Source organism: Nematolebias whitei, chromosome 9, assembly GCF_014905685.2.
Source record: "Nematolebias whitei isolate Nwh7 chromosome 9, NemWhi1, whole genome shotgun sequence".
Lineage (NCBI taxonomy): Eukaryota > Metazoa > Chordata > Actinopteri > Cyprinodontiformes > Rivulidae > Nematolebias > Nematolebias whitei.
Window position 1 is genome coordinate 51,691,449 of NC_056506.1, and position 12,415 is coordinate 51,703,863.

The following is a 12,415-nucleotide window of genomic DNA, read 5'->3' on the forward strand; positions in this document are numbered from 1 at the left end:
TATATATATATATATATATATATATATATATATATGTGTGTGTGTGTATTTATATATATATGAAAGTTAAAAAAATGTAAGATGAAGCTGAATTAAGTGCAGCTCGAGTTCAGCAGTCTGATAACTGCAGGGAAGAAACTGTTTCTGAGCCTGGTGGTCTTGCTCTGAATGCTCCTCAGCCACCTGCTTGAGGAAGGAGCTGGAACAGACTGTGTGCAGGATGAGTGGAGTCCTTCATGATGCAGAGCACCCTCCCCCTGCATCATGTAGTGTAGTGGTCTGAGGTGGTGGGAAGACTGCTCCCCACAGTTTTCTATGCAGCCTTAACCACCCACTGCAGAGCCAGCCTCTAAGCAGCAGTGCACACGTGCCACACGGTGATGCAGGTGCAGAGAATGTTCTCCATCACACAGGAATAGAAGCGTCTCAGGACAGAGCTCCCAAGTCCAACTCTACACAGCTTCCTGAGGAAGTAGAGACGTGGGCCTTCTTGATCAGACAGCAAGTGTTGGCTCTCCAGGTGAGGTCACTGGATATATGCACCCCCAGGTACCTGTAGTAGGAGACCACCTCCACAGCTCCTCCTCTGATGCGTAGGGGATGAAGAGGATCCTTGTCCCTTCTGAAATTAATTCACCACCATCTCCTTGGTCTTCTTCACAATGATGCAGATTATTGTCTATGCACCACTGCACCAGGTGTTCCACCTCCTCTCTGTATTTGGACTCATTATTGTTCGTGATGCGTCCCACTACTGCTGTGTTGTCTGCAAACTTCACTATATGGCTGCTGGGGTGTCTAGCTGAGCAGTCATATGTCAGCAGAGTGACCAGCAGGGGGCTCAGCACACAGCCCTGGGGCGAGCCAGTGCTGAGGGCAATAGAGGAGGAGATGATATTGTGGATCCTGACAGTCTGAGGTCTGTTGGTCAGGAAGTCCAGAATCCAGTTCCCCAGTGTGGGACTCAGTCCAAAAAAGGAGAGCTTTTGCACCAGGGTCTGTGGGATGATGGTGTTGAAGGCCGAGAAGAAATCCTAAAAAAGCAGACTAATGTAAGAATTTCTGCTCTCCAGGTGGGTGAGGGCTGTGTGGACCACCGATGAGATGGCGTCAGCAGTGAAGCGGTTCCTTCTGTAGGCGTACTGATGTGGGGGACAGTGACAGTGATATGGATGGAGTCCTTGATGTGGGTCATGACCAGCCTCTTAAGCACTTCATGACTACTGATGTTAAGGCTATAGGCCGGTAGTCATTCAGGCCTGTCACTGTGGAGCACTTGGGTGCAGGAACAATAGTGGTGGACTTAAAGCAGGTGGGGACAACTGCCATTGACAGCGAAGTGCTGAAGATGTCTGCCAACACCTCAGACAGCTGGTGTGCACAGTCCTTCAGTATCCGCCCTGGGATGTTGTCGGGGCCTGCAGCCTTAATGGGGTTGATTCCCTGGAAGGTCTTCCTCACGTCTGCTGAGGTCACACAGAGAGGCGTGTCACAGAGTGGTGGTATAAGTCTGGTGGTGGGGGAGGTGTTAGGATCCTCAAAGTAAGCATAGAACTTATTGAGTGCAACTGGCAATGAGGGGTCTCTTGGGCAGTGTGCATCCCTGCTGTTGTAGTTCATAATGCACTTGATGCCCTTCCACTTGTGCCGGGGATCGATGGTGATGAAGTGACCCTGAATTTTCTGGGCATATGTGGCTTTGGCTCTTGCAATGCCTGCAATCCGTCTTTTCCTTGCCTCTTGGAGTGCTGATGTCTCACCTGTCCTGAACTCAGCATCCCTAGCTTTCAGCAGAGCTCTCACCTCAGCATTCAGCCAGGGTTTCTGCTTCGGATAACAGGTGATAGTTCTGGTGATAATGACATCATAAGCACACTTGGAAATGAAGCCAAGAACAGAGGAGGTGTATTCCATCTCTCCCTCATATGTAGCCATCTCTATGAAGACCTGCCAATCTGTGCACTGAAAACAGTCCTGGAGCACAGAGGCTACATCCCTGGGCCACACAGTGACTGTCTTCTTTGTTGGCCTAATCCGTCTCATCAGCGGACGATATGCTGTCGCCAGCAGGATTGAGATGTGGTTGGAGAGGCCAAGATGGAAGGAGGAGGAAGAGCTCTGTAAGCACCACTAAAGTTAGTGTACACACAGTCCAGTGTTGTGTCCTCATGTAGGAAAGGTGACATGCTGGTAAAAACTGGGCAGTGTCCGTCAGTTTCATGTGGTTAAAATTGCCCACAATTACGTAAAACGCCTCCGGGTGCTTTATCTGCAGTGAGCTAATGGTGTCATACAGCTCCTTTGAAGCTTCATTAGCATTAGCTGTGTTTTACTTGACCGATGGTCACAGTATGCTCAGAATAACTGAAGACTGTGATCTGGAAAACTGAGTATGGCATGTTGTTGTTAAGCCTGGTTTCCGTTATGCAAAGAAAAGCACAGTTCTTCATCTCTGTAGAAACATTCATCCTCAGATGTTGCAAGTCCACTTTGTTAACCAGCGAGCGGACATTGGCAAACAAAGACAGTAAGAATCGGTGGTCTTCTAGCCTTTAGCTGAGCCAACACACTCTCCTGTTTGCTTCCCCCTCTTCTGTTTCTGAGCACATCGTTTCCTCTTGACCGTTGCTCCTCGCACTTTGCTGCACTATTCAGTTGTCCTCAGGAGTCGCTGTCTGCTGAGTGCGGATTTCAGCTTTGGTGATATATTAATAACCGAACTGTCTCTGATGGCCATCAGTTTGGTTAAGCTATAATTGAGTTGTGAATTTAACACTGAACTAGTGCCTAAAACAGCCTCATAGTTATTAAAATAATTAAAATAAGGCTTAATTCCAGGAGCATGAGAAGCGCTGCACATCTAGCAAAAGGACTACTACATCCATATGCTCTGTGCAGACTTCACATCTGCCTTCAACACCATGATTCCCCAGACCATGACGAACAAACTACTCACACTAGGACTAAGCCCCTCCATATACAACTGAGTCCTGAACTTCTTAACAGACTGCAGTCTGTGAAGATCCACAACTTCTCCTCCACCATAACCCTCAGCACTGGCTCCCCCCAGGGGTGTGTGATGAGCCCCCTCCTGTTCACTCAGCTCACATGTGACTGCGCACCTACCCATCCAGGCTGTCATATTGTAAAGTTTGCAGATACAGCGGAGGTAGGATGCATCACAAACGATGATGAGTCCAACTACAGGCAGAAGGTGGAACACCTGGAGAGCTGGTGCCAGAAGAACAACCACCACATCAATGTGAAGAAGACGAAGGAGATGATTGTGGATTTCAGAAGGAACAACACCCCCACCACCACCACCCCAAGTGGAAGTAGTCTCTAGCTACAAGTACTTGGGTCTTGGGTGTGCACATGAACAACAACCTCAGCTGGAGCAACAACACCACCAGCCTGATGAAGAAAGCTCATCAGAGACTCTACTTCCTCAGGCGGCTGAGGCGAGCTGGTCTGAGAAGCTCAGTCCTCACTAGGGCTGAGTACTGAACTTCGGTTCTTTAATGGTACCGACGGTATAAGTATCAAAATATGCCTTGTTTTTCGTGTCAAGTTTCGATGATTGGCTGTAACGTTACACGTGGTTTCATCCGCATGTAAAGTTACAATTAATGACAGCGCTGCAACTCAGGAAAAAACAGGAATAACACATATGTGGTTACTCCCACAGACGGGGTTCACGTGATTTCTAAGGCAAGCACCTGACGGTGCACTGAATCAACTTAAGAGCGTAAAATTGCTCCGTGTTTGACTGCAAGAAGAGCGGTCCGCAGCCATCCTCTTCAGCATTTAAGTCAGCCTGTGGGTGTTACAGCGACTGAATGGCCCGATTCAAAATCTTCATGACTGGACTCTGTTTGCACCGAGGACGGAGCTATGTCTGGGATTTCAGCTGGTAAGTTTACGTTTGTTAATGTTACTGCAGCTTAATACGTGCATCACGGTGAATTAAACTAGGATCCATGTAACGCTAACTTTAAGATATTAGTGTGTAGCTTTATTTTATGGATATCTATGTAGCTAGCTAAACTCAGAAGCTAAAGATTGACAGTAACAGATAAAGCTTAGCTTGTAAAATTGTAAATTGCAAATGGACTGTACTTATATAGCACCTTTCTATCTTATCAAGACACTCAAAGCATTTTACACAATCTGTGCCTCATTGACCCATTCATACAGCACTTTATTAGATCTCTACAAAGCTAATTGAACAAATCATTCTACAAAAGACTAATCAGAGCTTTATCACATTCATACACCGATGGGACACACATCGGAGGCAATGAGGGGTTCAGTGTCTTGCCCAAGGACACTTCGGCATGTGACTGCTGGTGGATTTGAACCCCCAACTCTTGCATTGGGGGATGACTGCTCTAACCACTCAGCCACAGCCGCCCTTTAATGCGCTCATCCATTGGGCCAGCTCAATGTTTCCGCTTAGTGCACCACCCAGTCAACAGAACTGAGCACACCGCCTACCAAACCGAACTTGCCCCCTCCCCCCATCCGGCACTGACATAGCACTAAGCTAGCGGTGAGAAATACAGGCTCTCTAGCAAAAAAGCTAAAGGGCGCACTCACGTTGTCTCTTCTCTCAAGATGAACCCTCCTCCCAACACACACTCAAAAACTGTCTGTATAAATAGTGCACAACTCAAACGTGTCACGCTAAGCTACCAGCGCACAATAGCTAAAGGTGCCTCTTCCCTCATGCTGAACACCCCCCCCCCCCCAATTCAAAAACTGTTGGTACAAGCTGCACTCAGACATGTCTCCGTTCCCCCTGTCAACAAAAATCGAGAACAAAAGGAAAAATGACACAAGAAAAGTGAGGTGTGTGTGTGTGTTGGGGGGGGGGGGAGACAGGACAGTCACAAACTTTGTTGTTAAAAGTTTGCTGTTTTTTCTACAGTGGAGGCTGCATGGTGGAGGTAAGTAAGCTGTAAAGGAAGTTGTTGACCAGTTAAACTTTTATCTCTCAGCCTAGATTATGTTTTTGATCAATAATAAATCAACCATGTTGTTGTTGATGTTTTGTTCTCATGTCAGTTAGGGAGATGATCAGAGCCCTGAACCCCAGAGAAGATTCAGGCAGAGACACAGAGGAGCAGAATCTGCATCAACTTCAACTCTAACCTCAGTGAATCCAGAGACCTGCTGGTGGGATGTGAGGGACACTATGTCAAACTGACAACCAGGTATCTGTGTGTGCAACAATCATCATCTACAGCCTCAGAGTGAACATCTACTGCTGGAGACACCGTCAGCCAGGAGCAGCTGGTTTGTGTCCACAGAAAACAGACATGTTGATGTTTCTGAAGAAGAACTGTTCAGTGAAAAGGTCCTCAGTGTGAAGCAGTGACCATTAGACACTGGCGTGACACTGGTTTGAAACTGGTCTTTGAACTGGAAATTATTTGTTTATTTTTATGTAAAAAAAAAAACTGCTTGGAACAGAAAAATACCAAAGTTAAAAAATAAAACTCAAGATTTGTACTGTAATGTGTAACGTAATTTTCTTTTTGTTAGAATTTATGTTAATTATAAAATTGGTATAGGAAAAAGTACTGTTCAGGAACCGACATAGAAGTGAAGGTACCGGTACCGAAATTTTTGAACGATACCCAGCCCTAGATGTAAATGACAACAAAGAACCTTGAAGTCTCACTTCCAGTCCCAGTTCAGTCTCAGTTCGGTCCCAGCTCGTCTCAGTTCAGTCTCAGCTCGGTCTCAGTTCAGTCCCAGCTCAGTCTCAGTTCAGTATTAGTTCGGTCTCAGTGGGGTCTCAGCTCGGTCTCAGCTCGTCTCAGCTCGGTCTCAGTTCAGTCTCAGCTCGTCTCAGTTCAGTCTCAGTTCGGTCTCAGTGGGGTCTCAGTGGGGTCTCAGCTCGGTCTCAGTGGGGTCTCAGCTCGGTCTCAGTTCAGTCTCAGCTCGTCTCAGCTCGGTCTCAGTTCAGTCTCAGTTCAGTCTCAGCTCGTCTCAGCTCGGTCTCAGCTCGGTCTCAGTTCAGTCTCAGCTCGTCTCAGCTCGGTCTCAGTTCAGTCTCAGTTCGGTCTCAGCTTGGTCCTAGTTTGTTCCCAGCTCAGTCTCAGCTCAGTCTTATTGTCAGGACATTTCTTGAATACTGTAGTGTGTCTAATAACAACTGCCTGCTGCTCTCTGTTTGTTGGTCAGTGAACAGCAGGAAGAGCCATCAGGACAGCGATGCCGGTCTGACTCCAGTCTTCTGACTGCAGTCTGGTTGGAAGCAGGTCCTGTCCACAGAGCTCTGCAGCTGTCTGAGGCAGGGTTTAAGCTCAGTCTCCACCACCCAGCACAGCGCTCACTCGGCGGGTTGATGCTCGGTGAACCTCTTCAAGTGGAAACGGAGCACTCCTTTGGTTTTGAAGGTCTTGCCACAGCTGCAGGCATGCGGCCGCTCTCCAGTGTGGTCTAGCTGGTGCACACGCAACTGGGAGCTGGTCAAGAAGAACTCGCCACAGGTGATGCAGTAGTGGCTCCGCTCTCCAGTGTGTCTGGCCCTTTGGTGGCTTAGCAGTGAGCCCGACGTGGTGAAGCAGCGGCCGCAGTCACGACAGACAAAGGGCTTCTCACCGGTGTGAATCCTCTCATGCGCCCTCCATGAGTTGTGGTAGGAGAAGGACTTCTGGCAGTACGAGCACTGGTAATGCTTCTCCTTGGTGTGGCTAAGCCGGTGCATCTTCAGATAATGGGCGATAGAGAATGTCTTCCCACAATCATTGCAACAGAAAGGCTTCTCGCCCACGTGGAACAAGGTGATGTGGGACTTAAGGTGGGAGGACTGGGTGAACCTCTTACCACAGGTAGTGCAGAGGAAGGGCCTCTCTCCGGTGTGGGTTACCATGTGCGCCTTGAGGTGGGGAGACTGTGTGAACCTCTTGCCGCACTCGGAGCACCTGTAGGGCTTGAGGCCAGTGTGGGTACGGTCATGCAGCTTCAGGCCCTGCAGACTGGAGAAACACTTGCCGCACTCAGTGCAGCGGTACTCTTTCAGGTTCTCGTGGGTGCGCTCGTGGCAGCGTAGGCTGCTCTGAAGCTTGAAGCTCTTTCCACAGATGGAACAGGTGTGTGGCTTCGTGTTGGAGTGGGTCACCTGGTGTACCTTCAGGCTCTGGGGGTTGCTGAAGCTCTTGGAGCATTTGGAGCATGGCAGCGGTTTTGGGTTCTTGTGGGAATTCCGGTGGAAGTTGAAGCCCTGATAGGACACAAACATTTTGTTACAGACTGTGCAGTGGTAGCACTTCTCCTCCTTGTGCACCTCCAGGTGCTCGCTGAGCTGCTCCTGCTCAATGAATCCATCCCCACAGAACCAGCACTTGAAGGGTTTTGTCCCAGAGTGGGTTCGGTGGTGGGTCTTCCAGTCCCGTTTCAGTGCAAAGGTCTTGTTGCAGTAATGGCAGTGGTATGGCTCACTGCGGTTGTGGACCTGCTGGTGCAGCACCAGGCTCATCAGATTCGGGTAGGTCTTTCCGCAGCACCAGCATTCGTTGGGTTTCTGTCCTTGGTGGGTTCGCAGGTGGGCCTCGAGGTGGGCCTCCTTGTAGAACCCCTTATGACACTCAGGACAGTACGCCATCTTTCTGCCACTGTTGGTGGCACTCCGCAAGTTACAGAGCTGAGGGCGATTACCTGGAGGAGCAGAGGTCAAAGGTCACGTTAGCTCAGGCCTGACCCAGACACAACCAGACTGGATCTGAGCTGGTCTGAGGTTAGCTGGTCTAACCACAGAACCACACAAAAATGGATCCAGAGTCTTAAAGAACAGCTTTCAAATGGGTTGATAGACGAACAAAGAGTTTTATATCAACATTTACTCTGAAACTCACCCAGGGACAGGAAGTCCTGCCCCTCCAGCCACACCCTGCAGTCAGTCAGTTTGACGGACAGCTTCTTCAGGACAGGATACGAGCAGATCTCTACATCATCGTCTGGCTCCAGTTTGATCTGCACTCCGGTGACATCATCCTGAAACCACACAGAATTTCTGAAACCAGCAAAGGAACCAGAACCAGATTCTGATTCAGAATCAGGTTCTGACACAATTTTAGGTTAAAAGGATGAGTGGTCCAGATCCATTTTCTTTTCATTCAACCTTTATTTCTACAGGTAAATCCCATTGAGCCTCGAGGACTCATTTACAAGAGAGACCTGATTTAACAAAGAAAGATGAAACAATGGACAGCAACAACAATAAACAGTTATAAAAAAGCATAAAGATTTATTTATTTATTTTTATACAAATAAGATGGCAAAAAAGTAACAAAAACAGTTAGATTCTAAGGCGGTGTAGAAAACTAAAAACAGGAACATCTGCAGGAACTTATCAGATGTTTGAAACCACTTAGAGAGGTCAAAGGTCGAGAGCTTCAGATGTTTTTACAAGATATTCCAGGAAACAGGAGCGGAGTAGGAGAAGGTCCTTTTGTCTAGTTCAGTCCTCACTGAGGGAACACTGCAGGTAATGATGTCCTGAGAGCGCACGCTGTAGCTGCACTCACACAGAGACATGTAGGAGGAGATGTATGAAGGCAGCAGACCAGGAAGTGATTTAAAGATGAAGATGTAGAAGTGGGAGAGTCTGCGTGAAGTTAATGGTGACCAGTTAACCAGTGGATACTGGGTGCAGTGGTGGGTACGATAATCACAGCCAGTTATGAATCTTAGTGCACCATGATAGACAGCATCCAACATCTGCAGCATCCAACATCTGCAGCATCCAACATCTGCAGCATCCAACATCTGCAGGGTTCTTGTAGGAGCGTTCATGTAAATAATGTCACCGTAATCAATTGAGGGAAGGAAAGTCCCAGATACAAGGCGTTCCTCAGGGTTCAGAGTTAGACAGGATCTGTTTCTGAAAAAGAAACCCAGTTTAACTTTCAGTTTCTTTACCAAGTTTTCCACATGGAGCTTAAAAGAGAGATGTGAGTCGACTAAGATACACAAATATTTATAGGAATCAACAAACTCAATGGGGACACCATTTTGGTCTGCTGCCTTCATACATCTCCTCCTACATGTCTCTGTGTGAGTGCAGCTACAGCGTGCGCTCTCAGGACATCATTACCTGCAGTGTTCCCTCAGTGAGGACTGAACTAGACTAAAGGACCTTCTCCTGCTCCGCTCCTGTTTCCTGGAATATTTTACTTAAAGATCTGAAGCTCTCGACCTTTGACCTCTCTAAGTGTCTTTAAGAATCTGTTGGACTCCTGGCAGGGACCAATGCTGACATGTTCCTGTTTTTAGTTTTCTACATTCGCCTTAGAATCTAGCTGTTTTTTTGTTACCTTTTTCTTTTAGCCATCCTATTTGTAAAAAAAAAAAAAACTGCAGTATGACTTTTTATAACTGTTTATTGTTGTTGCTGTTGTCCATTGTTTCATCTTTCTTTGTTAAATCAGGTCTCTCTTGTAAATGAGTCCTCGAGGCTCAATGGGATTTACCTGTAGAAATAAAGGTTGAATGAAAGAATTTGAGGATGTAGAGGAGAAACTGCTGGGATCGACTTCCTGTTTGAAAAAAAGCATCCCTTTGGTTTTATTGGTGTTTAGGACAAGTTTGCGGTGGAACAAATCTGACTATATTTATCCTGATGCTGCTCAATAATCCAGGTAGAAAAATCAAAAAAAGTTCAATCTGGTCCTCTGGACATTCAAAAAAAACAAAACAAAGCAAAAAAATCTAGAAACGTTTCGTCTCTCATCCTGAGGACTTCCTCAGTCTGAGGAGCTGTTTTCAGCTCAGTCTCTTAAATAGCACCTTCTCAGAGTGGATCAACCAGTTTGCTGCTGACAACCAGAACCAGCTGATCACATGCTCAAGAAGGACCATCAGCCTAACAATGGATCATTAGCACCTGATGGCTGTTTACTGTTCACAGAGGGCTGAGTGATACTAGCAATCACAGCATTGTAAGAGGGGGACAGTTGAACCTGGAGGCTCCACCCCTGTTTAATGATGGACGGTTTCTTTTCACAAAGATGGCCTCCTTTACTCCTCTCTCAAACCATCGTTCCTCTCTGTCCAGGATGTGAACATCTTCATCCCTGAAAGAGTGACCTCTGGTCTGGAGATGAGTGTAGACCTCAGAGTCCTGGCCTGATGATGTTGATCTTCTGTGCTGGTCCATCCTTTTGGTCAGTGGCTGTTTAGTTTCCCCGATGTAAGACTGATCACCCTCCTGACACTGAACAACATACACAACATTACTCTGTTTGTGCCGGGGGACTGGATCTTTGGGATGAACCAGTCTAATGTATTTTGGGGTTTAAAAGCCACTGGGACGTTATGTTTAGAAAATAAACGTCTCAGTTTCTCTGATACTCCCTCAACATACGTATGTTGAGGGAGTATCAGAGAAACTGAGACTGAGGAAGTCCTTTGGATGAGAGACGAAACGTTTCTACATTTTTTTGCTTTGTTTTGTTTTTTTGAATGTCCAGAGGACCAGATTGAACTTTTTTGGACTGACTATATATAAATAAGTTGTAGCTGGCACCCTGCTGATCATACTGTGAGCCTGGGTTTCACAGTTGGTTCCTGACTTGGTCAAAAGGGACTCCAAAGGTCAAAAGGTCACCAGTCAGGCCTGCGTTATTTCAAAATAAAGTGCTTTATTTGCCTTAAGTCCTCACAGGAAGTACCCAAGAACACCAAACATTTATTATGTGCTAGTAGTTGAAATTATGTCAGACTAATAAAAAAGTTAAATGTTCAACAAAAAGCAAATGCTATCTTGATTATAAAAATAAAACTTTTGAGTTTACTTGTAACGATGCTTGTTGGCAATAAAATCTAAATAGAGCTTAATTTGTTAGGAAAATACATTCGTGGATTGCACCCATGGAAAACAAACTTGCCAAATTCCTGTCCCACAGTTGATTCTATTACAGACCATTGTGTTGAACTTCTCAGCCCAGGAGCTGGACCCTGTGACCGCAGACCAGTGTCTGAAAGCAACTAAAGGCTGGCGTTCCACAAAAACCAAGCTGCAGCTTTGTTTGGACTGAGTCCTGGTACCATCTCCAAACTGAAGGCCCAGTTTCATATAAAAGATTCTGCAGTCATTGACAACCTCACCTCCTCAGGCTGGGGCCAAACTGTCCTCCAAGAGGACAGTGCTTGCTCCCACAGAGTGGGGTTCCAGTGGAGAGGATGGACTGGTCTGCCTGCAGTCCTGACCTGAAGCCCATTAAACACCTGTGAGGTCAGCTTGGGGGTGCACCAGCTCACTGGCTGCTTGTTGAACATAGGATGCCATCCCAAAGCAGTATGGCCAAGCAGCACGAGGAGGTGCTACCAGGTTGTGTGGCTGTGTATGGTTCTTCCACATGCTACTGACTTCCCTGCATGTTAAGTTAATGAATTAGTAAATTGTCAATGTCTTTTGTTTAAGACATTGATCATCCAATCCAATAAAAGACACCAAATAAGAGTGAATAATAGAACAAGCTGTATGGGTGCAGCTCTTTTACTCAACTCAAACTACAAAATGAATTTTCATATAATTTGGCAGCAGGTTTTCCAACAGCATTAGATTTATTGTCAAGAAGGGTTGTTAACCTGAGCTTGAACAGTTGGTAAAAAAACAGCAACTATATTTCAGAAATTCACAAAGTCCCTGAACAGCAACTTTGCTCTTATACACACCTACACCCCCCTGAACATAAGAGGATCTGTGGTGGAAGTGGTCTCCAGCTACAAGAACTTGGGTGTGCACCTGAACAACAACCTCAGCTGGAGCAACAACACCACCAGCCTGATGAAGAAAGATCATCAGAGACTCTACTTCCTCAGACGGCTGAGACGAGCTGGTCTGGAAGCTCAGTCCTCACCTCCTTCTACAGGTGTGCAGTGGAGAGCATCCTGTGCTCCAGCATCAACGTGTGGCATGGAGGCTGCACAGCTGCAGAAAGAAAAGCTTTGCAGAGAGTGGTGAAGGCTGCACAGAAGATGTTGGAGTCAGTCTCCCCACCATCACAGACATCTACACCTCCAGATGCAGGAAGAGGACCACCTGCATCATGAAGGACCCCACCCACCCAGCACACACACTTTTTGCCCCACTCCCCTCAGGAAGGAGGTTGAGGAGCATTAAGTGTAGAACCACTAGACTGAGGAACAGCTTCTACCCTGAGGCTGTTAGACTCATGAATCTCTAACCAGAATAATCACATCATGTTGCTGCTGATCCTTTTCATGTTGCTGCTGATCAGTTTCATGCTGCTGCTGATCAGTTTCATGTTGCTGCTGAACTATTTCATGTTGCTGCTGATCAGTTTCATGTTGCTGCTGATCAGTTTCATGTTGCTGCTGAACTACTTCATGTTGCTGCTGATCAGTTTCATGTAGCTGCTGATCAGTTTTATGTTGCTGC

General features: G+C 46.7%; 1 protein-coding gene across 1 annotated transcript in view; it reads right to left on the minus strand.

The window, feature by feature from the left end:
- Positions 1-6,010: 6,010 nt before the first annotated feature.
- Positions 6,011-12,415, minus strand: part of LOC119414830 (zinc finger protein 664-like) — a 7,468-nt gene continuing 1,063 nt past the window's right edge. Inside the window, exons 2-3 of the mRNA XM_037681952.1 lie at positions 7,866-8,004; positions 6,011-7,668 (exon numbers count right to left, since the gene is read on the minus strand). Of these exons, the coding sequence (XP_037537880.1) occupies positions 6,341-7,668; positions 7,866-8,004 (1,467 nt within the window). The 3' untranslated portion in view covers positions 6,011-6,340. The remainder of the gene's footprint in view (positions 7,669-7,865; positions 8,005-12,415) is intronic.